The 25,520-nt window shown below is 37.2% G+C and overlaps 6 protein-coding genes across 9 annotated transcripts; 2 read left to right on the forward strand and 4 right to left on the reverse strand.

Annotated features, from left to right (window-relative positions):
- Positions 1-10,349: 10,349 nt before the first annotated feature.
- Positions 10,350-12,025, reverse strand: LOC6649767 (trimethylguanosine synthase). Its single transcript, XM_002072282.4, has one exon. The coding sequence runs from the start codon at positions 12,023-12,025 to the stop codon at positions 10,643-10,645; it is 1,383 nt and encodes a 460-aa protein (XP_002072318.2). The 3' UTR covers positions 10,350-10,642.
- A 3-nt stretch (positions 12,026-12,028) lies between these two features.
- Positions 12,029-12,705, reverse strand: LOC26530157. The gene is made up of 2 exons (XM_015177123.3): positions 12,436-12,705; positions 12,029-12,365 (listed from the first exon to the last, which is right to left on the reverse strand). Exons 1-2 carry the CDS (start codon positions 12,627-12,629, stop codon positions 12,029-12,031), a joined length of 531 nt encoding a protein of 176 aa, XP_015032609.1. The 5' UTR covers positions 12,630-12,705.
- A 30-nt stretch (positions 12,706-12,735) lies between these two features.
- LOC6649768 (DNA-directed RNA polymerase II subunit Rpb4) lies at positions 12,736-15,289 on the forward strand. 2 transcript variants are annotated; one of them, XM_002072283.3, is made up of 5 exons: positions 12,736-12,934; positions 13,068-13,890; positions 13,950-14,410; positions 14,473-14,723; positions 14,823-14,889. In XM_002072283.3, exons 1-4 carry the CDS (start codon positions 12,871-12,873, stop codon positions 14,712-14,714), a joined length of 1,590 nt encoding a protein of 529 aa, XP_002072319.1. In that variant the 5' UTR covers positions 12,736-12,870; the 3' UTR covers positions 14,715-14,723; positions 14,823-14,889. The 2 variants fall into 2 exon arrangements, with proteins under 2 accessions (XP_002072319.1, XP_015032568.1); XM_015177082.3 differs by lacking the exons at positions 13,068-13,890; positions 13,950-14,410; positions 14,473-14,723 and adding an exon at positions 15,062-15,289 and having other exon boundaries at positions 12,752-12,934; positions 14,823-15,003.
- A 426-nt stretch (positions 15,290-15,715) lies between these two features.
- Positions 15,716-17,055, forward strand: LOC6649770 (protein AAR2 homolog). The gene has a single exon (XM_002072285.4). The coding sequence runs from the start codon at positions 15,778-15,780 to the stop codon at positions 16,936-16,938; it is 1,161 nt and encodes a 386-aa protein (XP_002072321.1). The 5' UTR covers positions 15,716-15,777; the 3' UTR covers positions 16,939-17,055.
- LOC6649771 lies at positions 16,972-17,432 on the reverse strand. The gene is made up of 2 exons (XM_002072286.4): positions 17,259-17,432; positions 16,972-17,202 (listed from the first exon to the last, which is right to left on the reverse strand). The coding sequence occupies exons 1-2, from the start codon at positions 17,391-17,393 to the stop codon at positions 17,068-17,070; spliced, it is 270 nt and encodes an 89-aa protein (XP_002072322.1). The 5' UTR covers positions 17,394-17,432; the 3' UTR covers positions 16,972-17,067.
- A 2,492-nt stretch (positions 17,433-19,924) lies between these two features.
- Positions 19,925-25,442, reverse strand: LOC6649772 (14-3-3 protein epsilon). 3 transcript variants are annotated; one of them, XM_015177033.3, is made up of 4 exons: positions 25,237-25,442; positions 21,186-21,655; positions 20,939-21,119; positions 19,925-20,840 (listed from the first exon to the last, which is right to left on the reverse strand). In XM_015177033.3, exons 1-4 carry the CDS (start codon positions 25,298-25,300, stop codon positions 20,785-20,787), a joined length of 771 nt encoding a protein of 256 aa, XP_015032519.1. In that variant the 5' UTR covers positions 25,301-25,442; the 3' UTR covers positions 19,925-20,784. The 3 variants fall into 3 exon arrangements, with proteins under 3 accessions (XP_015032519.1, XP_002072323.1, XP_015032518.1); XM_002072287.4 differs by having other exon boundaries at positions 19,925-20,852; XM_015177032.3 differs by having other exon boundaries at positions 19,925-20,858.
- Between the last annotated feature and the right edge of the window lie 78 nt (positions 25,443-25,520).

A 25,520-nucleotide genomic window follows, 5' to 3' on the forward strand; every position in this document is an offset into this window, starting at 1 on the left:
TTCACGTGTTAGAGAAATTTACAGAGAAGTTCTCAATGATGGCGTCAAAGAACCGAACGCAAACGTGTTGCAAACTCAACTGAACTCAAAAGTTTGGTGGCCGTAAAATTTTTACAATATTCGCCAACATCAGAGTCGTCGCAGTCGTCGTTGACGTCGACTTTGGCAGCGCTGTTCACTGGCTTTGGGTGTGTGTGTGAGTGAGAGTTTGTGAGTTGGCGTTGTGATTTTTCTCATATAAGAATGCTGGGGCTCTTTTTTCCGGATTACAACCATGCCGAGGCAGAAGCAGAGCCATCATCATCATCATCATCATCATCAGGGTCGTTATCATGGTTAACAACCACCCAGACAGAGGCAGGTTACATAAAAGGGAATCAAACGACAGCTAACTGAAACGCAGGCTCAACCACCCTTCAACCCACCCATTGCCACCCAATCGCAGAGACCATTTCACCACCCCTCCCACCGCCCACTAGGCGAGTGTATAAAAAGTTATTAAAATTATGATATATAATTGAACAAAGTGGGCGGTGCCATTGAGAAAAAAAGCAACATGAAAAATGCCAATATGGCGAAATGAACAAATTTATGATTAAGACAAAATGTCTCATAATTAATGAAATATCTCTAGATGGTAAAAATAATTGCTTAATCATTTTAAATATATAAAAATCACAACCCTAGAATAAAGGATTTCGAAAATACTTCCTTTTTAATTTAAAACTTTTACTGTGTTTACCTCTAAGAATTCTTACCAATTTTTAATTAATGCAATATTCAAAGTTTTTCTATTTCCTTTTCTCAAAATTCCTTTTCTTATCTTAATTGGAAATTCATCGTGTAGGCCGATTTAGATGACTAACTAAATTGAAAAGAATTTTAAATGAATTAAGAACCAAAAGTTTTGATAACCAAATGCATTTTTGGACTGATATAAACTACATATATAAATGATCTATTGTTGCATATTTTTTTTTGTATATTACTTTTAAAAATAAAATGTATTAAAAATATTTAAATAATTTTAATCACTTTAAAAATTATTTTATGCGCTTCATAACCTGTATTTAAATAAAGACTTCTTCTATTGTAATCTCTATCCATTGTCCATTGGCAACCAAGAGATAGCCTAATTGAGATGTAGACAGTGTCAAAGTTTGTTGCTTCTGTGTTATTGTTGTTGTTGTTGGTTGGTTGGTTTTCTAGTTGCAGATATTCAACCACTAAGTACGTGAAATATCCCATCTTGGTAGCCACAGAATGTTGAATGTTGCAACTGCTTCCTGAGACTGACTGTAGATACTTGCATATTACTTATACGAACCGTTGTCCGTAGACGAGAGTGTAATGAATGTAATTTCTAAGTGAATTGTTGACATTTTCCTTTTGATACTCTCTAAGATGTATGTATGTAGCACATGCGGTTTATTAGGTAAGTTAGGACAGCTAATTTACAACCTGAAATGCATTTATGGTGCAAGAGCAACAAGTTGTCAACAATATGAAACGATGCTAAGCCTTTAAATAAGTGATGAAATGTTAATTAACTATTAGTATGTGGAATTAAAGTTTAAGTAGCTAGGACTAGCGTTTTAAATACTATCTTTGCAATGTGTTTAAAGGGAGAAAACTTAAATAAGCCATCGTCATCGACAGCTCTGATAAACTACACCAAATGCCAACCATCATTACCGTTAGCCAGAAGAACATCTCCTCTCCACCAGTCCCTTACCAACTCCAGTAGCCCTATCTATTACCAATTTAGCTCTCCTCTCTTCACCCTTCAATTAGTGGCCATCATCAAAGTAAATCAATGCACAAAAAAATTGAGAAAAACGAACGAAACTAAAAAAGAGAGTAAAACAAAATGGGAAGGCTGCTGAGCCAATGCGAAGGACAGAGAAAGAGACAGAAAAAAAAGACAAATTTAAAATCAAAGTCAGGAATTTAAAGCCGGCAGCCAACCAATCTAGTGGAGACACGAGAGACACAGAGAGGGAGGGCGGGAGGTAGGTGGGGCAGACAAAGAGAAGCTTTTAGCAAGCTTTGGGCGTCACGTTTGTCGTTTCAATCATCATTAGTGCTAATGTACCCACAAGAATGAGATAAGGATGATCCAAAGGCCCCACTTGGCAAATGGCTTCTGAAGAGAGAGAGAGAGAGAAAGAGACGCATGCAGAGTAAATGAGAACACAATGTGCGGGAGAGAGAGTCATAACAGTAAAATGTAAGAGAGCAAGTAAAATTGTAAAGTAGAGCTTAAATTGGGCTATGTACACATACACATATACATGTATACGAAATCTGTGTGAGTGTGTGTGCATTTTTTTGTATATAGGTAAATGGTTTATATATATTTTATCTACCATTTTTTGTTTATTTACCACAATTTTCATATTTTTTGCATGACAGCAACAGCAGACAACAACAAAAACAACAACAGAAAGTTAAGGGGTAAAACATTTCAACAACTTGAATATGTATGTGTTTGTGTGTGTAATGGCTTCTGCGCATGTGTCTGTATGTAGTGGGGGGGGGAGAATGAAGGCATAAGTAGAAATGGGGAGGGGTGGGGGGGGTCTGCCGCCATTGCCATTGTTGCTTTTGATAAACTTCGTAGCTTTGGCGTTGGTTTTCCTACCACCCTCCCTTCACCTCCAATTTGGCATAATGATGATGATGCCCATTTCCTTCTCTTCCTCTTCCTTGTGGCTTCTCTTTTTATGCTGTCCACCTGCCATCCAACCATAATATTTATTTATTTATTTTTAAATAAAAAACACAATATAAACTTTTTTCATTATGAATTATTATGCTAAAAGTGTCTGAAAGGACCAAGAAATTGTTCCAGCAACGAAACCCTGCCATTTGATTAGGGCCAACAACATGGGACAAAAACACAAAATCCTAAACGAAATTAGCTGTGCAGGGCTGTAATGAGGGATTCATTAGGCAGAGAATGGCGTATCAGAAAAATGTTGCCTACTTTTTTGGGCCAAGGGGCCTAATGATATTTAATCGAGCTTAATTTTGTTTTGTTTCATTTCTCTAATTATTTCATCAAACTATCCCATTTTGTTGTTTAGTATGTCTATATAGAGATATATATATGTATGTCATCTAGAGGGACATTGAGTCTGATTGACGAAAATAATATTAGGAGCTTCTTTTGTTAAATGTTCGCATTAGATTCTCATTGTTGAGTTCACATAAGACCCTTATATCTGCTTGCTCCTTTTCAATAAATTAAATGTGTTACTTTAGTGAATTAGCTCGAATTTGAGTTTGCCGATCAAGCTCCATCTTTAGAGAAACCGCTCCATAGCATTCACTCTACACTTGCCTCTAGTCGAGGTTGCCAGTTATTCTTCCTCATTTAATGAAAATAATTTTATTATTATGGAGCTTGGCTATGTTGCCTGGCGTTGTTGCATGCCACAAGACCCCAACTCACACACACACACACATATCCCATTATACTCCCTTAGACACCCTCACACACACACATACACATATTTGAGATTTCTCTTTCCCTTTTTTGTCTCTGTCTCTCTTGCTCTGCCTAGAAAACATGGCTTAATTCTATTAGCCTGCCTTCCTCTGCCCATTTAGCCACATAAAAAGTGTAAACGAGATGGCAACATTCATTTGCCAACAGAACAACATCATGATGAGCTTGAAACCCGCTTCTTCGCCCTCTCCTTCTCCGCTCTTGGCCCTTTGGCCCCCTGGCACAAAATGGACTCAAAAATTTGAGAGCAGAAAAAACATTTGCGGCATGTTTTTAATAATGTTGTTTATAATGTTGATTTTTCGTTTTCCTTTTTTTTTTGGCCATCTCTCATTTTGTTATAGTCATTCTTTTGTTTTTATTGTATTTTGTATTCCTTTTTGATGTATTTTTGGGGGCCATAGAATTCCTTTTATAGGCCCTACAAAAATTTAATTTGTTTTACGTTTTTTTTCTTTAATGGCTTAGCAAAAAACAAAAGGAAAATGAAAAACGACCAAAAATTAATTACAAATTTTCAAATTCAAATCAAATCAAAATCCAAAAACTTATAATGTTTTGCGAAACATTTTTCAATTGGCCATACAAAAACCAACAAGAGCAGGTAAAATGGTTACACGCCATTTCGCGTTTTTAATTAAATCCTTTTTGGCCATCCTTTGTTTTGGCCTCTCCAATGCAATTCAATCCACAAACTCAAATCCACCGAAATGAGTTTTCCTGGCTGGCCAGCCAGTTGGCCGACACTTGAAATATTTCAAATTAATTTTCCTAAAAATTAGCCAAAAATTTCGTTGATGATTTCCAAAAACTGTCTGTTTTATGTGGGTGTCCTGTAGTCCTGCAGTCCTGCAGTCTTTGTAGATTGTATTGTGTTTAGCCTAACCTCTAACCTAAACTCTTGTATTGTTTTAATTAGAAATTTATTTGCAACATTTATAATTGGTGCATATTGCCATCCCGTGATGATGATGATTCTGCTTATGATGATGCCGGCGGTGGGCGTGGTTCGATTTTAATTAAAAATTTTCTGCCTTTTGCTTATTTGCAAATGTTTATGACAGTAGAGCAAATATCAAGTGGGCGCCGCACAACAAAACAATGTTTTTAGATTTTGAAAATGTTTTTATTTTAATTAAAACAAACTATAGTTTACGCAATAATATCTTACAAATTTAAAAGACACTTTCAATTACAAATAAATGGGTCTTAATTTGCATCTTCATTAAAAGTCGTAGCAGAGATTGTTATATTGAAAGTTAAGAATCTGAAAACTATTGAATTAAATTTCAATTTTATTGAATTTGTTTCTCCTTAGTTAGTCTACATAATTCTATAGCAAATAGTCTATGAAACCTATTGTTAGAAATCGATGATACAAAAAAAAACACAAGGTTTTTCTTTTGGATTAGCTTAATAAATTTTGATCTTCTTAGGGTTTAATATTTTAAAAGGTGCCCCAAATATTTATCATAGTTAAATATAGTCTTTATAATAAACTCAGATTAATTGAGTAACCCATGTAGACTTATGACCAAAAAAAAACACAGGGTCTCTAGATTAGCTCAATATCTCCGATGTTTGATGTTACTTAAAAGGATCTCAAAAAATTTTCTTGTAGCTATTATAGTTCCTAAAAAATAACTCGCATGGGATTAACAAAACCTTTTTAAGTTGAAAATTATCAACTTCTAAAAAGGTTTTGGCCTTTTTCTGTATTAATAATAGAGTGAAAATATGTTCTATGTACCCAATATTCTTTTGAAAACTATCACAAATTCATACAACTACTTCACGTATTTTTCGTATAGCACTACTTAATGATATAGTGTTCCGATCCTGATGATTTTCATTCACGTAGGCTAAGAGTAGCTTAAATACCAAGTTTCATTCCACTCAGACGGACGGATGGACATGGCTATATCCACTCAGCTTCTCATGCTGATCACGAATATACATATATACCTAATACTTTCGGAAACGTCTCCTTCACAAACATCTGTCCAATTTTGTAAAACCAAATATTTACTATATAAGAATTAATTAAAATACTCTTAAATTAACCTGGTAAACCTGTATAGTTAAAATTAATTCATTATACAGACGTAATTTCTTAGAAGAATTGGAACAATCAAAGAAATAATTTGAAATTGCTAAACTTTAAAATGTTAAAATAGAAACAGAAACAAATTCTTGAGTGGAATAAATAATAGTGTTAGTTGTGTGTATAAAAAGCATAGATTGGTCCAAGAATAAGAAATAAGATGTTTGGCTAATATATATTTAGAAACTTTGAAAGCAGATCTACTTGTGACACATTGTGAACGTTCTTCCTCGTTCCCTTTTCGAGCACAAACTCATTACATAGAGACAAACGTTTTTACTTTTGCTGGACCAATGCAAAAGACAAAAATCATCCCTCTCGAGGAAATGCTGGCTTACATTGTGCTCTTGGGTGTGTGTTTCGCCTTCACGACTACAACTTTGGCTCGTTGCTGTTAACGTTTCGCTACGCTTTCGCTGGCTCATAAAGCGTTGGAAATTATGGAAATTAATTGAAATTCCAAGGATGCCATTTGCTCTTTTGGCCAAAACCAACAAATTACCATCATTATGCGTGGCGCTAAGCCCACTCCCCTCCCCTTCAGTTCTCTATAGTCTCTACGACAAAATGAGTTGAGGCTGAGGAGCCGCATTGGTCCGCTTTGAGTATTGCCTAATTTTAGGCGCTGCGGTAGACCAACTGCACACACATACACCCAGATGTATCTATGTGTGAGTGCATGTGCATGTGTTTGTGTGCATTTTAATTAAGCTAATTAATACATTGCTGTTGATTTACTTTGGATTAACTTGTGCTTCATTTAACTTCATTTTTTTTTATATATAATAATGACAATAACAAAAACATATTTTTTAAGCTTTGCTCACTCATCCACTATTCCTTTATATCTTTCTATATCTCCTTCTACTCCTCCTTCATTCGGGGTGTGTGTGTGTGTGTGTGTGTGTGTGTGTGTAGTACAACAAAAAGTCATATTAAAAATCATTCGCTTGTGAAGATCAAAAGCATTCTTTTTCACCGAAATGCCAGTAAGAATGATGATGGCAGGAGTGAATGCAGGGTGATGGTGCGGGTGTGACGGGGTAGGCGGGGACGGGGGGGTAAAAGTAAGTTAGCTGCCCTGCCGCCTCTCCCAAGTATTCAACCAAAAATGCATGGAACACACAGAAATATACACACACATTTCTATATATATATACACTCATATATACATATATATATATCTGCCTACCTACACACACACACACACACACACACACACACACACACACATATAAGGACAGAGGATATGCCGTTTTAATCTTTTTATGCGCCGCGTTTATCTCTTTCGGTCTCTCTCTCTCTCTTTCTCTCTCACTCACTGTTATTACCTATCTCTTTGGCTCCTTTGTCTCTTTCTGTATTTATTTATGGTTTTTCGCATTCAACCACCAACATATAAATATTGTACACATTGCTGTATAAGTATGTGTATATGTGTGAGGCTGTGTGTGCATGTGTGTGTGTGCGAGTATTTATTAAATATTACTGCTCTTATTTTACGCTTTGCTTTACTTGGCTTTCTTTTTTTTATTGCCCATGAACTGCTGGTAAATTGGAGGTTGAAGGAGAAGCTCATGCTCTTTGTGTGTGTGTGTGTGTGTATGTGTGTTATTTGTTTGTGTAATTGCCTTGTGGTTGTCCTTATTGCAGATGGCCTCTTGCCACGTTGTCCTTGCCACTTTTATTAATATTAATAACGATTAATCAATAAGTTAAATTGAATCCAATTTTTGTTTGATCTCAAGATGGTTTAAGTTTTTACCTGTTAGTATATATATTATATAAGCACGAAGTCCTTTTAATCTCAAGGGACAAAATGAAAATGCTTTGCTGCCTTAAATATGTATTAAGGTTGCCTAAAGGTCGTCTTAAAATTATATGAAGGTTAAAGATGGAAATGCTATCAACGGACAACTTTATTAGGTTGAATACCCTGAACACAAACAGCTAACTAGATAAGAAATTATAACTAGAAATATAATTTAAAAGACAATATTTGTTTAAATTCATTCATTGACTTTATTTACATTTTCACCGCATAAATCATTCGTTAAATGATGCTCGATGCATTCATGTCCTACCCTCAGGCAGAGAAAGGACTGCAAGCTGCACCTGCATAATCGCATTTTACGCATTTTCCTTGAGATTTGTTCACGGTTGCCATTGCCCGCTAATCGTAACTTATTTGTGGACACAAATAAACCACCCCAACGATTTAGAGAGCGGTTGGAAGGGGTGGTTAGGCCCGAAACCGTTCTATTCCGCATCCTCATCAAGTGGCACAAATTACAGATCAAACATTGCAACAGCACGAGGGGTTGGCGGAGGGTTTTGACCATTTGTCAACGCGAGAACGTTGACAACAACATAACGTTTGGCAAATTAAATAGCGTAATAAAAAGGGTGACTTAATTTGTTTTTGCCCAAAAGACCGTGGCAGAGCCTGTTTAGCTGTGAACACGTGTTTGTCTTCTAATAAAAATCCAACTCTCAATCCAATATATACATTCTATTGCCACAAGGACACTAATAACGTCCTCTGCCTTCTTTTTTTATTAAAATTTTTACTTTGTTATTGTCAACCCTCTTGGCGCAACAATTAAGCGTATCATAAGATGAACCGACGGCAACTGGTGATTCCGATTTGGATTCAGATTAGATTTAAGTAGCTGATGATACACAAAGTGACGCGTGACGCTTGACGAGTGGGTAATTTGTTTGTTATTTATTGACAATTTAGGCAGGCAACATACGTTTATTCTAGCATATTAAAAAAGGACGCAGATGGAGTTTCTTAAGGACTCCAAGGGGATTGAGAGAAGAGCAAAGTCGAAATTAGACTTTTAAACATTAGCTCTAATATATTCAAAGTTTGATTCATTTAGTAAATAATGAGGTGTAAAACATTCTTTGATGACACTTTTGTTCCATTTTCAAAATATGCATATTTTTAAGAATACATTTAAAACATTTTCGAGTTTATTTTAATTAATATTTACGTGGATATATGTTCATAAATTGATAATGCCTTTTCAGTTGGTTTTTCTTCAAACGCTTTTAAGATTAAATTTGGACTCAATCTTCTTAGGTATGTCAGGTCGAGATTGGATATTACTTTTCACTTTTATTTTCACAGAAACTTTTCACAACTTTTCTCTTCCCTTTTTAGGGAGACTCTGATAATACATCATAAAATTTCCCGAAGGAAAGGAATTTCCTATCAGAAGTGTTCGTTGACAGAAATAAGAAACCAATCTTATATAAGAAAATGCAGATTAACATCTTAGTGACTAAGAAAATGTATCTTAAACTGCAGCTAGACAATAATAAGTTAATCAAACTAATTACACAGACAAATAGACAAACTCACACACAGACAGAAGACAGAAGTATAAAGCAAGTGAAAAAGAAGAAGGATGGCAAATGTTTGCCAGTTTGCCAGTTAACAGCTATAAATTCCGTAAATTGGCCACATCCACTCGCACTACCCCCACAGCTCCTCCCCCTTTACAAACCAAATCCTTCCACAATCTGTGCCTTCAGTTAAGTATGTTGTTAGCAATGAAAAGGGTTGCACCCCCTGCCTTTTCGGCTTCTCTTGTTGTTTTGTTGTCTGCTGCGTTGGAATTTATGAGAAACTTTTGTGACATGAACATGTTAATTGCCGCTCTCTCCCTGTCTCTCTCTCTCTCTCGGCCATTCCACCCTGCTCCATCCTTCAACCTGTCCTGCCGATCCTTTTTGTGTGTTGTTTTGTGCGTTGCCGTTGCCAAGCTTGAGCTTGAGGCTTAGAGATTTGCTTGTTTTTACACAAAGTTCTTAAAAATTGGCGCACGTTTGTTTCATTTGCCTTTTTAATTAAAAATCGTCTACCTATGCTACCATTGACCATTGGTCAGTTGCTGGTGCAAGAATAGATGCAAGTGCAGGGCCACAAGCTAGAGCTGGAGCAGGAGCACGAAAAGCTTTTCGTAAGCCGTCTAAATTGGATAAAGTGCTTGGCGGTGACTTGGTAACTGTCATGGAGCAAGAGAAATCGCTTATTGGTAGTCATATATACATATATATTTAGATGTAACCAAAAAACATTACAAACTTTATTCATTAGTCACTTAAACCTATATAAATGAAAACTAAACTTTTCTTTTTAGTGTGGAACTTTTTAAAACAGAAGTTCTCCTTTATGAAATTAAATAAATCCTATTTCCAAAGAACTCAACTCTAAACTTGTAAGTTACTTAAAATAAAGTTTTTATACCCTTGCAGAGATTATTATAAAATTGGTCAGATGTTTGTAACGCAGAGAAGGAGACGTTTCCGATCGTATAAAGTATATATAATATTCTTGATAAGCATGCGAAGCTGAGTCGATATAGCCATGTCCGTCTGTCCCTCTAGAAGAAACATTTTCATAAAAATTGGAGTATCCCCACGAAATTTACTAATATGATAGTATTGGATATAAAACCTCAAATCCCAAAATTTGTCTGATCGGATAAATAGAACACAAGTTACAGTCAATATAAATCGGTTCAAACGCTGCCGACAGCGCTGCTTGCCGCCTACTACGTGCTTTGCTTGGGGAATGATGGAAGAAGAAAAAATTTTAATAAAAAAAGTAATAATGTTTTGTTTGTGTATTGATGAATTGAGTTGCAGGAAAATAAATTTTAATATGTAAAAATATTATTGCCAAGGACTGCAAGGGTATAAAAACTTCGGCATAGTCGAAGTTAGCTTCTTTGATATTTTATACTCGAACACCTTCACTGACGGCCAATCAATTGAAGCGCTATATCATTGTCCATTTTATTCCGTTTAACTTCAAAGATTTAAAAGATATAAAAAAAAAAAAATTGTGAATATAAATAATTTTTAAAACCTTACTATATGAATAGCATATGAATGCGTTGCCTAAACATTTAAAATCCATTTTTTTTCTTAAGAGTCTAATTAATTGATATAAAAAGGATTAACAAATTCTTCTAATGTTTATGGATATAGATGGATCTTAGCTCAATCTAAGAACCTACTTTGTCTTCCTCATTATCATCATCATTTCGATCACCTTTAATCAAATCTTTGCCATAATAGGCTGTTATTGCCACCATCCGTGTGTCCAAAAAATTATGCTCCACCTCACATTGCTGACCGGCCGCACCAGTTAAGGCAATTACCTGCTTCATATTGGCATTTCGTGGCAGAAAGAAACCAACGTTTGAGGACAATTGTCGTGCACAATTCATCAATTCGGTGGCACCGACTGGCAATAGATTTAGCTCAATGTCGAAATTCGCATGCTTTAAATATTCCGGACCACCCCAGGGTGGACTTAAAAATACCATATTCGGTTTCAAGAGCGTACTTTTGGCAAATTGTAAGAAATCGGCATGAATGAATTCAATTTTATGATCAACATTGTAGATTTTAGCATTATGCTTCGCCATGGCCAGTTTCTGAGCATCAATATCAATGGCTATGACCCTTTGGCAGGTGAGGGCGAATTGTATGGCATTGCCGCCGCAACCACAGAAGGCATCAACAATTAAATCACAGGCCAGACGATTGGCCGTCTGTTTTGCTATCCTCTCAGGAGTCACGGAGAACCAGCTTTCACGGTCCAATCGGATACCCTGATCAAAGCGAGAAAACAAAGAGAATCGTTTGAACCAATATTTCTTCAAAGGGTTTTCATCTTGCATGAATTGTGGAATGTTGGATATATCCCGGATTTTTTTCTTTAACTCCTTAGCCTTAAGCCATTTATCCTTTCTCGTACGATGCAAAAATTTATTTTCGTTAGGCATGATTATTGATGATGTTTCGGAGTCAATGTCCTGAAGGGTTTCTTGTCGAGCTTTTTGTTGCCGTTGTGTGCCAAATGCAGTGGGTAATCCCATTAATTTCAATTGATGTTCCTCATCCACATCCACATCCGAAGTGAAGTCGTCTGTGGGATGATTGTTCTCTTCCTCGATTTCTGTTTCAATATTCTCAAGTTCTAGGTTCTCAAAAGTTTGACCTACATCCTCTATCCTTTCATCATCATTATCACTTTCTAATGAATGTATAAACCTTAGTTGATAATTCTCAAACGCGCATGAAAATATATGCCAAAATTGTCCACTGACTGTTGTAGAATGTTCCTCCCAAAGTTCCTGCCAATTGGCCCTTTCCTCACTGGTGGCTACGTCTATTTCCTCTTGAAATGTTGGATACAAAGTGTGCCATTTCTTTTCTAATAGTTGATGGCCCTCGCCGTGCCAAAAATCCAGCCAGCCTAAGTTTTGAATTTCTTCCCACTTTATGTCATCTAATTCAAGATTCTGTCCCTTGACAAAGTTCTGTCTAAATGTATAAAATTGTGGATTGGTTCTGGATGTGGTCAAATAGTGTAGGTTCATCTCTTATTGGTTTGAATCTAACATTCTTAGCTCTAGCTTTCTTTGTATTAATTCACTGGCCAATTCTATGCGTTTCGCATACCATACATTAATTGCCGGCTTATACGTTCTATGTATATTCTCTAGGAATTCTATTTGCTGAGCTACGTTTAGTTTGCTTAGAGTCTCGTGAATGAAGCGTGTGGATAGCTTAGGAGATGTGGGTTTCTCTAGATTGAAGAGTAGCACTTCTCCCCGCAAAATGCACAAATTTCTGTGGGTCAAAGGCTCCCCATAAACCTTATCGTAATGAAAGTCCAAAAGCAGCACTGAAATTGTTCCAGTCGACAATCTATATTCCCTGCAGACAAGTAATAGTATTTAATAGATTTAGTATAATTATAGATTTAGAAGTCCAAATGAGCGCTTACCTTGGCATATGTTCTATGAGCACGTTTTCCAAACAGATGACCTCAGTCTCGGAGCTGAAACGTCCAATCACTGCAACTTTGCCGTAGTGCAGCTCCCGATAGTCCTTTTCCAAGGCTAACTCTTCAATAAGTTGAAGCTTGAAGTAGTCACAATATATAGGTGGATTTGCTTTGTTGTCTAATTCGCTGGTCATCACAAACAAAAGCAAAGAGAATTGTAATTTTTTTTTTTTCTCAATGTTTACGTTTTTAACAGAGTGCTCTGTTACATGACTGTCTCGTTTTGAGCAAAAATGTTAATGTCAGTGTTGCAAAACGTTAAGCAATAGTGTTGGCGTGGTCAAAAAGAAAACACAAACAAGCGGCGTTGTTTTAGAAATTTCTGCACACAATTAATAAATATTTTAAGTAAAAACTAAGTTATATTATTTCAAAATGTCTTTTATGAACCCCGTAGATATGGTGGATGAGGATGCCGCCGACTTACAGTTTCCCAAAGGTAATGCATCTCACATGAGTAAAACTAACCGCCAATTTACAAGTGAAGTGTCCAAGAAGAGTTATTTAGGTTTTAATGATTTGGGGCCATGTTTTAGTTTTATTTGCCGTATTATGTACCTAATTATTTGCAGTAAAACTAAAAGCAGATCAATTGGAGATAATACGACCTGATGTCCAAACTAAGAAGATGGAAATTTTCTACAATCCCTTGGCTCTCAACAGGCAATTGGAGGATCTGCATCAGAAACTAAATACAGAACAAGAACCAAGACTAGAGACGAGTAAGAGCTGTGAGGATGATGCCTCAACCAAGTGTTCAGGCTGTCGTTGTTCCTTGTCCGAGCCATTTATTAAGTGTGCCGAGTGTTTGGACATTTACCTATGCTTGCAATGTTTTGCCCGTGGTCGGGAATTGGCCACACATCGGAATAATCATTCTTATATAATACAACGGGATGATATTCAAATATTTCCCGATCAACCTCAATGGTTAGCTAACGATGAGCGGTTGCTCTTGCAATCACTAAGCTCCCATGGCTATGCCAATTGGGAGGCAATCTCTCAGTCCCTGGGCATGCGTTATAAGCCCGAAGAGGTGCAGCGACATTACCATGATTGCTATTTTGGTGGAATTTTTGAACGTTTACTTGGTCTTTCACATTCTCGTCACTCTTATTTGCCTGAACGTATGCCCTATGTTGTGAAAATGAAATCTGTTGAACCACCACGACACGATGACATCTCATCCATGCTGTTCAAGCTTAATGCTGGGTATCGCTTTGCACGTGGTGATTTTGATACACCTTATGACACCTCGGCTGAGAGTCTCTTGACCATCATGATGGAACAGCCGCAGCACAACGATGAGGACGAAGAAGAGCAAAGTGTCTTAGAGCACGATCTAAATGAGGAGTTAAAGTTTGCATTAGTCAGAGCTTACAACAATCGCTTGAGGTAATGATTTTCTCACCAAATTTAAATGCACTTTTACAATTAGTTTATAATCGTTTTAGAGAACGTCAACGTCGCTATAGTGTGATGCGTGACCATGGTCTCATCATGCCCAATCGCACTGTCAGCTGGATATCTAAATATGTTGGTGCTTTTCCCAATGACACAAGTTGCATGCGCTTTCTGTCCTTTATGCAAATTTGCGAACCCACAGAGTTCGATAAGTTAGTGGAATCTTTGAGCTATTGTCATGACCTGCACACACGGCTGCATCGTCTTTATGAACTACGTCAACACGGCATTCGCACATTATCGGGAGGAGTTCTCTATAAACGCCTTTTAAGAAAACGACAGCAGATGTTGAAGGACTATGCTCGTCAGAGGCAAACAACTGCCCAGGATTGGCAGCAATTGGTTCAGCATTATGAAAACAATCAGGGGTCAGAACATCTGCCCTTGGCCAGTAGTTCCAAGATCTATGTCCTTAACACACGACGAAAAGCCAGTCCCATTGAAGTTGAAGGTATTCTTCTTTTTGTACATTCCCCTTTTCCTTCTGGTTATTGATTCTTTATCGTCTTTCAGATTTGCCTGGTTTCGCAAAGCTGAGTCCTGACGAACGTCAACTTTGCAGTGTGGCCCGCCTTGTGCCTCAAGCCTATTTGGACTATAAGACCCAACTTATAGCCGAACAGGCAAAATTAGGTGGACATTTGCGTCTTGCTGATGCTCGAAAGCTGATCAAAATTGATGTGAACAAAACTCGACAGATTTATGATTTTCTCGTCGAAAATGGTCATCTGAGTCGACCACAAACATATGGATAGACTTAAATTGTATATTTTAATTAACTCTTCCAAGTTTCACTTGTAAATTAGCCAAAGTTTGTTTCAGAAAAAAAATATAGTTTCAATTATTCTTTTATCTTATTTTAGAGTTCGAGAGTGCCGAGACGTTGCTGATATCCGAAGTTCATATGCTGCTCGATCACCGAAAACGACAAAATGAATCTGCAGATGAGGAGCAAGAGTTCTCGGAGGTGTTTATGAAAACGTATGCCTATACGGATAGTTTTCGTAAATTTAAAAACAAGGAGACTATCATGTCCGTAAGAAGGCAAGATAAAACCAATCAAGCAACTAAAAACAGAAATAAAAGTTCCATATTTTTGCAGTTTACTAATGCAAAAGAAATTGCACAAATTCGAATTGGCTGCACTGGGCAATCTGTGTCCGGAGGCTCCAGAAGAGGCCAAGGCATTGATACCATCGCTAGAAGGTCGTTTTGAGGATGAGGAGTTGCGTCAAATTTTGGATGATATCGGCACTAAGCGTAGTTTGCAATACTAAAGCATAGAGCATAATTCAACATTTTCTATTAAGTAAATAGTTTCTCAAATTGACAAACATATTTTTAATATTGGGTATATTTTATAATTTTTGGTTTTTAAGGTGTGTGGCTATATATTCTTTAACATCCGAGTGTTAAATTAGATTGGACTAGAAAAATATTGAAATAAGAAAGAATTACTTAAATATTTAGGGTTCAATTGGCTCATTAATTTTTTGGATTTAATTTGATTTCATATAGATTTACCACGAAACTATAAAAATTAATTATTAGTCAGTTGAAGGAAATTCGATCAAGTAATGGAATCAACCATTAATATATTGAATTGAGTTCTTGTGAAATTTCTCTTGAAATTAAAAGAAAATTGTGAATTAAATTTTGAAAATAGATTGTTTCTCCCATCCCTGGTATTATAAATATCGCGAATACCTGCGTCTATCGTTTTGCGTTCCCCGATTAAGTGTGCTCCACTTCCCAACACTAATTTCTTATAACGTTTTCAAAGAAAGTTTGTTGTTGTTTACATATTATAAAGGAACCATGAATAAAGATCTATCCAGCATGCAAATGGATCCCCATTTGGCCTATCGGCTATTAGCCGACGGGGCTGTGTTGGTTATAGCCGGTGTACCAGTGGGAACAGAATTTGGCGTAGATCTTTGCGCCTACACAATTGGACCGGACTTCAGAGGCGTCAAGATGATTCCTCCGGGTATGCATTATGTTTGGTGCGCCTCCTGCGGACCGTATGGAGATGCAGCTCCTCGTGTGGGATTCGTTCACTATTTTCATCCAAATGAGATACTAGTAAGAGAATGGGACAAGGAACTCGAGGAGCTGCGTCCTAGACAAATAGCTGACCCAGAAGAAGAACGCCAACGCATCAAAAAGAATCTAGCACAATTAGAGCGAGTGCTGGCCCCTTACGACTATCGCTATGTTGGCCCATGGAAGGAATTGACAGGCACTGTGACGGAAGCTTGTGTAAATCGTTGCCGTCCTGCGCATGCCTCAGGCACAATACGCACCAATATTGAGCTACAATCATGCCCAGATGCGGATAGGCCACGGGGCCCAGGATCTTCAAAACGTAATACAGCTGCAAGACTTTTAATGGACGAGAGTGAATTGCTGCCACAGTTAAAGCCAGTAGAAGGGACTGCTCCGCGTTTCACTGAGGTGCCTCAGCGGGTACCTGTCGACGCTTTGCCAGCTGATGTTTCCCGCCATGCCATGGATTGCATCGCCGCCATTGACACTCTGCTGGACAAGTTTCCCAAAGACGAATTATCCCCCGATGACAAACTCATTAGCGAACTGCAAATTGCCTATGTGTTCTTTTTGGTGGGCTACTCGGTGGAATCATTGGCCCATTGGCGTAAATTGCTCGCTCTCCTATCCCATTCCGAGACAGCGATCATTAAATATAAGTTATTCTACATGAAATACACCGAAGTCTTGGCGCATCAATTGCCACATTTACCCGAGGAACTCATGTGTCCAGGTCCACAGAACACAGTCTTCAAGGATGTTCGCGAACTTTTGGTTAATCTGCATGCTGGCGGCCTACGCGTTAGTGCCGAACGTTTAGCAAAACGTTTGGCCAAACAATTGAATTGGATATTTGAGAATCTACTCGATGAGGATCCCGAGGAGCAGCCAGTTATCATAGAGCTTCCCGAAATTGTAGAGAGCTCCTAGATAATTATAAATTTGTTTAGAATAATTGCATAATTATAAGGTTTAGTTACTTGTGTATTTGCTTGGACATTTTCGAAACATAATATTGGATATACATATGTATCTCGTCGATCGAAATCTCCTGTTCATTTATCTTAGCGAATGCTGGGTTCGCAAATAGTTCCACAAATCCCTTGCTGTACGTATACTGACCATAAATTGGCATAATTTCGTCTCAATTAGGCAAAGTATGATAAACTTGGCTCGCTTATCCTTTAGCAAAGACTGTGAAACAGACCACTATTAAATAATGTATTTAACAGATTGTGTGCTTGCAGCACCTCTTCATTGTTCTCTGGTCCAGTATCGACCACACTCCAGAGATCCTCCGACTCCAGATAAGCTCGCACTGTCATTGACCATGCCTTGTAATTGTCAAGACCTTTAAGTTTCTCAATTTGCAATTGAAGCGCCATTTCTATGCGCTTTTCACGAGAATGTCCACAAGAAACGAGGAATATTTTACAACTAAATCGTTATGGCTCACCTTTCTTGTTGCCTCTTTTTCTGAAAATATGCAAATGCATATATGAAACACCAAGCCAGTCATATGTCGAGTGAGTGTGTGTGTGTTCTTGTGGCTTGGGGGTTGCTTCTAACACAACAATAGCCACTAGACCCAGTTTGGCTGCGTCTTTTGTTCGGTCTATGCATTTAGTGGCTGTCCACATGGCATTGAGTAAAAGTGGACACTTGTGATTCTGACATTGGATTGGCATGATTGGCAGGTGGATATACTGCATCTCCGCATTGCTGCTGCAGTCGGTCTAGGACGAATCGAAAACGAACATCGCAGATTTATATTAAATGGAACTGCCTGTGAATTCTAGTTTAGTTCAAAAGAATAAACCTATAATCCAATTCTAACTTTACACACATGTCTAAATTTCACATATCCTGAGGTGGCTTTTTATAGAGATTCTGTTAAACCATTCTTGAGCATATAAAATTAAATATATGTAGTACAATTCAAACTATTGAAACTGATTTAAATGACCCCCAAACCAATTAATTGAATATTTGTTAACCACTATCTATAAAAAGATAATGCTTAAATGAATAAAAGTCAATAGGAGGCCAATTAAAAAATTGTGTAAGTTAATAAACGTGTTCGACGACTTTGAGATACCCTGTTTGGTTGGATCTATTTCTCAATATTTCTAAGTCTAGATGTTGTTAGAAAACATTTTCAATATTTTAACACTAATAAATCGCTAACAAAAAAAAAAAAAGATATATGCCACAAATTTTAATTTATTCGCAAATGAATATTGTTTTGAAGCGAAATCAACTAAATATTTTCCTCACAATTTGTTAAGTTAAGTGATTTAAAAATCGCATTTTTCTTAAATTACAACAAGAGGCAATTAAATATCCTGTTTGGAGGGGACCCCTTTTTTTGTTTTACCTATATAATGTGAAAAAAATCCATTAATAATCGAGAAAAGACTGCGACAGACCAATATTTTTTTGTTTTTATGATTTTTATTTGAAATGAATACGAATGTCAGTTTTAGCTGCTTGTTGTTGTTAAATTTTGCCATTGCTGTTGTTGTTGTTGCTGCTGCTGTTGATTTATGGTTAATTAACTTTCCTGCACGACTTTTCTCCTCTCGCCGTTTGTGAGTGTGTGAGGCGAATTTTTCTTTTGCCAGTTCCCAGGCAGCGCCTCATTTATCAAACAAAAAATGAATTTTTTTGGCTGTTGGGAAAAGCGCGTGCAAAAATTCTTTTTTCGCTTTAGCAGACAGGCTAGCAAAATTTGCTACCAATAAATGTTTAGTTTTTGTTTTTTTTTGTTTTGTTTTAGCTAAATAAATGATATTTTTTGTTTTGTTGAATGTATCAGAGAGTAGAGGGGGATTTTTTTTAGGATAGGGTTTTTTCTTTTAGTTTTAAATGCAAACAGATTTTCAATTGTGGGAAAGGGGGGAGTGGTGTGTAGTAGCAGTAATAGAGGGAGGGAGGGCGGTCGGTCGGTCGCAAACGGATTTTCCTTGTTTAGAAAAATTCGAAAAATTTCTACAAATTACATAAGTGGTAGGCATAGAAAATATACAAGTATATATATGTATACAATATATATATATACCGACTTTTTTTTTTGTTTTGTTTCGTTTTTCGTTCTACAAATACTTTTCTATATTTATTAAATATGTATTTTGTGTTTTTAGAAAATGAATTGATTGAGAATAGAGAAATGGGAAACGCATACAATTAAATGTTCAACAAAAATGACAAACAAAAAAAAGAGTATGGAAATGGCGTTTTTTCCAATAATAATTCACACAGGCCAACAATTAGTTTTGGATTTTTATAGAACCTGATTAATGTTTTAGGCATTCAAATTTGATCTTAACCATATTAAATTTACTCGAATTTTTGACCATTTTTGGCCCAATCGCTCACTTAATGAAAGATCATGTCTTTATCTTGTCCAATTTTCACTCAAAGGCTTTAGAAGGAATATACCATCAGTTAATGCTCTCTGACCTTTTTGCATGCAAAATGATTTCTAAAGATCCTTGACAAGACCTTAAATAAGGATATAAAGACACAGTTTTATGATTCGGTTAAATACCACAAAAACTTGAAGGCCTGTATAAGTAGTAACTAAGTGAAAAATGTCTCTGGTTGTGGGGTGTGTGTGTATGTGTGGGATTGAGTGTGTGTGTGTGTGTGTGTGTGAGTTACATACATACAAATTGAAGCTTAAGAGAGAATTCGTTTTGTTTTCTATGCTTTTAACTAACATCCTTTTTCGTTTCGTTTTCCTGCAACTTTTCTTCTGCATTTTCATTTTCTTTTGTTACTTTTTCTTTTACTTTTAATTGCTGTTTTTAATTTTTATGCATTTCCTTACATTCTGGTTTTTTTTTTTGCGCTTATTAAATTGTTTCTTTTACTTGGATTTTGTTTATTACTTTTTCATTAATTATTTCATTCATTCTCTTTTTCGTACTTAAAATTAAAGTGTGTTGTTGCTGCTGCTTGTATTTTCTTTTTCTTGTTTTGTTTTATAGTTTTAAAAATGAAATTTATCTTTATATATTTGATTTCTTGTTTCGATTTGAGTTTCAATTTGGATTTTAATGAGTGTGTGTGTGTGTGTGAAGGTTAGAGGGGGAGATGTGTGTTTGTGTGTTGGTTGAGTGTAAAAATGAAGTTTTCTTTCTTTCGTTTTTTTTATGTTATTTTTTCATTTTGTTTTTTGCTTCTCGTAATTAAATATAATATTTATTTAAATATAATATAATGCTTGATTTTCTTTCTCGAATGCAAAAAAATTTCAAAATGTAGTACAGTTGCTTGTTGTTGTTGTTGCTGTTTGAAGGATGATGGAGAGAGAAGAAGTTCTTCTTGTAGTTGTAGTAGTATTTATTTTTGAGTAGGCGGCTTTGCAGGAGAAGGAGGAGATGTTGCTGGTTGTTGCGGGGCAGGAGGAGAAGGAGATGACGGGAATGGGAGGACAGAAGTCTCAGCCAGTTTCTCAGACAATCAGCTAAAAAACTTTCCGCCACAGGCTACAATATTATTATCCTTCTCATTTGAACGATATCCTCAATCGGTGTCGGTGTCCTGGTTTTGTGCTAAGTGTTGTTTTTGATTGTTGGTCAGTTTCCGCCATGCAGCTGATAATCCTGGGTGATCTTCTTCTGTTGTTGTTGTCGTGTTTGTAATGCATACATATTATATGGTATTATATTTACTTTAGAAGGTATATAATGTGTTGTTTTTTTTTTTCGTTTTCTCTTGTTATTATTTTTGTGTTTGTTGTTTAAATGGAAGGGCGGGGGTTTACTTAAATTACGACACATCCTGATCCTCAACATCCTGGATTTCTCCCTTCGGCTCGCCATCACCTGCATTGGGATCTGTATCTTAGTTATATATTATTTTAGCATTCTGTTCAATCATAAATGTAAAGGCTATATCTATTATATTAATTATAGATCCTTACCTTCTGCCTGCATATCAGACGTCCATAATGTGAGGTTGTCTCGCAGCAGCTGCATAATGAGTGTCGAGTCTTTGTAGCTCTCTTCGCTCAGTGTATCCAACTCGGCAATGGCATCATCGAAGGCGGCTTTCGCCAAGCGGCAAGCACGATCCGGCGAGTTGAGAATCTCATAGTAGAATACCTAAAAGCGAGAGGTGGATTTGTTAAATTAAATTTACCATTTTTGTTGTAATCTAATTTATCCTACCGAGAAGTTCAATGCCAGTCCCAAACGGATGGGATGTGTTGGTGGCAGATCATTCATGGCAATATCACTGGCAGCCTTGTAGGCAATCAGTGAGTTCTCTGCCGCATCCTTACGATCGGATCCAGTGGCGAATTCGGCCAAATAGCGATGATAATCTCCCTTCATCTTATAGTAGAATACTTTACTTTCGCCCGATGTGGCGCATGGAATGAGATGTTTCTCCAACACATTCAATATATCCGAACAAATGTCACGCAGCTCCTTCTCCACTTGACCCCGGTAGGTTTTGATCATTTCCAATTTCTCCTCGGCACCCTTGTTCTCCTCTTTCTGTTCAATAGAGGTGATAATACGCCATGAAGCACGACGAGCTCCAATAACATTCTTGTATGCCACAGATAGCAAATTGCGCTCCTCCACGGTCAGTTCAACGTCCATGGAAGCGACCTTCTTCATGGCCTCAACCATTTCTAAAAGGAGGGAAAGAAAAAATTCGCAAATTTGTAGTTTTTTCAAAAAAAAAAAAACAACATAAAAGATTTTTATATGATCCGTCTTTAAAATTTCTTCTCACCCAATGTTAGCCATTTCTCATTTGTTAGCCAAGTTTCTAATTAAAGGAAAACTAATTATTTAAGTCTATCGAATAATTCTTTTCTGTAATCCTTTTTCATTCTATTATTCATCATTGCTTTTGAAATTTCCATAGATTAACGGAAATTGGTTTGTTAGTTTAATTAAATTTATTTAAACCTTCAAAAAGTTGACGTTGTCTCGGTTTCACCTTATCTAGACACACCCAATCAATAATTGATAAAAGGAGTCATACAAATACATAGAAAAATCCATGATACATATACATATACACATATGGTTTTTTACGCATAACTAAAAATATTGAGTCTAGTATTCTTGATTTAGCTGTTTTGTCATACCAGAACGAGAAAGCATTAGAAAGAGAGTGTCAAAGAGTGAAAGGAAGAGGAGATTGAATTGATAACAAAGGCAAAAGGGGCAATGCGGCTTTCCTTCGGCTAAAATAAAAGCAACAACATCGGCGTCGTCGTCGGCTCCGTCATCAGGCTAAAAATCGCGTCATGAATCACATGCAGCCAGCCAAGCCAACAGCAGCAGCAGCAGGAACTCATTATAATGATAGGCAGCTGCACAAGGCGTGGGCCAAGTGTTGCTGCTGCTGCTGCATGTGGGTGAATGTGTCGGTGTTTGTGTGTGTATGTAAAAAGTTGATAACACACATAGCACACAAATCAGAGCTCAAATATTGAAAAATTTCATGTTTTTTCGCGTCTCTCAGCTGCTGACGTACTTTGCCCCACACATACACACTCATAGGCATACACATTTGTAGCCCCTCTCTATCTCATACACAGCGGGACATTTGTGTTATTGTGTGGCACGTAGCTGTGAAAATTGGATATAAAATTGTTGTTGTTGGCTTCTCTTGCATGAATCATTTTATGTGTGTTTCTAGTTTGCGTTTTTTTTTTTGCTTTTAGTTGCTTGCATTGGTCGGTCGTACACATCGACATTTCAAAGGCAACAAGCAATGCATTTTGCAACACTGGACTGTCTACAAGGCCAGGGCTACCAGACATTAAGCAAAGTGTAAATTGAACTTGAACGAAACGATATAATGAAGAGGGGCACATAATAGCAAAGAAGATCCCCTCTCTCTTGCATGTTGCTAATTGAGAGGCATGCGCGTAAATGCCAATCAATAACTAAAAGAAAAACCCCGAAAATTCTTACATTATGACAAAACCAACAAAAACGAAAACCACCCCTACCCTATTTACCATATTAAAGAGATGCCGTTGCTCGGTGGGTGTGTCTTGTATGATTTGAGTGTGTATGCGTGTGACATAAAGGCGCAGCTAGGAAAAAAAGCATGCGCACATACCGTTAATGAAACAAAAAAAAAAAACAGTAGTAATTAGACAAAGAAGAATTGTAACAAAAAAGCAAAGCCAGGGCGCAGCAGCAACAACAGCCTTAGTTAGGGGTAATAGGGGGCTGGCTACTGATCTGAGTGAACTCTTTACTATAGTTTAATGGCGACCTGACCCATGTGCCACCCCCCCGGGCAACACTAATGACTTGGTTTTTGTAGCATATTTGGTGACATTGACGTTCGCAAACAACAACAAAAAGCAGTGCGCGACCTCGAAAAAAAAAATTCTAGATAGAAAATACAGATGCATGGGAGAGATGGGGAGCTGGAAGGCAGCACCTGAGAAAGCACACTTAAAGGCTGACATTAACATGTGTGTGTGTGTGTAAGTGAAAGAGCAGAAAAGAAAGGTAGAGGAAGCGAGGGCAGGGAGCGTACATTGCCGGTTGTAAGTGTGTATGTGTGTTCATTCCAGCGTTTTGCCCAAGTGCGACAAGGCCAACGTTAAAAGCTCTCACAGCAAGCGAAAATAAGAAGACAAACATGTGATACACACAAATGTGTCTGTGTGTCTGGACTGTGGTACAAAATGTGGAGAATCTTTGTGTTTGTGTATGTATGCGCACAGCGTCTGCTAGTTGATTGACTTCTTTGCAGAAGAAGAAGCATTGGCTCTCAGCTATAACAAAAGAAAGGCCGCGCTGTTAATGTTGTCTATTTTTTTTTTTAGGCAATTATCAACAGAATTGCAAAAAACATTTCTCTGTTAACTGTTTTCAAGAGACTGTGCCGCATTAGCGTCACATACTTTTTTTTTTGTTTCTTTTTGCTCTATAGTCGTCTCGTTTTAACACATAGGACTGCATTTGGTTCTTGTCAGGCGCGCGCTTTTTTATTTTTGCCAAAAAAGATTTCAGGTATCCCCGTTAATGAGTTTTTAAACTCTTATTAAAGCAAAACAAAAAAAAATTATTTTTTAATTGCAATAAAAAAAAAACTATGGAAAATATAAAAGCTCGACATGCACACATACACACACAAACCACCACATCAAAGATAGTATGAGTAATGCAAAAAAAAAAAAAAAGAGTTGCCAAGTCTTTGGGAAAAAAACGGAAGAATCGAAGGCAAGTAAGAAAATTTGCATAAAAAACGAATTAAAGAATATCTCCTAAAAGAGCCGGCAACTGTAAGCCGAGTTAAGGGAGAGTAAAAGAGAGAACGGGAGAGACACCATCGATTCATTCATCGATTTTTCGCATGATGACGCGCCGCCTTCAGCCAGCGTCGCTGCTGCGCAAGAACTAAAAAGCACATTTTAGGGCGCCCCCACCCGCCCGCTCCTTTTCCACTACACTTTCCATTGATTTTGATTAAACATTTAACAATTATATATGATGGTGGACAAACAATTTATGCCGCTACATTTCCTTCTAGAATGCTACGCCTTGACAACAACTACAACGACAAACGTCGTTTTCTACAAACAGCCCTTAGCAACGCTGAAAATGTTGCGCACTCGTCGTTGTCGTCGACAAATACACAAAATTTTGATTTGGAAAAAAAATATCCCCTACTAGCCCGCCCCCATTACCCACTCCACAGCTTTTCGTCATCCTAAATGAATTTTAAATACGCAATTTACGTTTTTCTTTCTTTCATTTTTCTCGCAAAATTTCGAAAAAAGAAAAGAAGCCAAACTGAAAAAACCACGCGAATTTTTGCCGGTAAAAATCAGGTTTTACATTTTTTCCCATTTCCTTTTGCTCTGCCGTTTCTTTCTTCTACTGCTTCTTGTTCCCCTTCTTGTTTCTCGTCTCTCTTTTCGTTGGAACTTTACTCATCATGACGCTACGTCGGCTTTGCGCGGCGGCACCTACACGAAAGACTTTTTTCTTCTCCTGAATCTAATTTTTTTTTCTTTCAAAATTTTCTCGACTTGTCTCACGGTTTTGTCTGACATTCCCACATTTTCTTTTGGACATTAAATTTTCAGCAAAGTTTAATGGAAACCATGCGATGGCTGCGGCGGCGGCAGCAACGACGACGGACCCCTCCCCAATATGAGACATTGGCGCTCCACTAGGCGAGAAAAAATTTTTTCCCCCTCCTTTTTTTCTTTTTTTGTTCTTCACTTACCATCGTAGCGCTCAGCCTGTTCGGCCAATTTAGCCTTGTAGACATTGTTCTCGCGTTCAGTCATTGTGTTTTTAAATATTAAATCCTTTTCTTAGTAAAATTAATCCACAGAAATTACTTTAAATGCTCCCGGTACGTGCGGCGTCGATTTTTCTTGCTTTTTGCTGCCTGTTTCGTCGCCTTCTTTTTCTGTACTCTTTTGTACTCTTTTTTTTTGCCTCTCGCCGCAGTTTTTCGCCGTAAATTCGTGCCCTCTCGCCGTAAATACCGCCGTAACTTTTCGC

This window comes from Drosophila willistoni, chromosome 3R (genome assembly GCF_018902025.1).
Source record: "Drosophila willistoni isolate 14030-0811.24 chromosome 3R, UCI_dwil_1.1, whole genome shotgun sequence".
In the NCBI taxonomy this organism is placed as follows: Eukaryota; Metazoa; Arthropoda; class Insecta; order Diptera; family Drosophilidae; genus Drosophila; species Drosophila willistoni.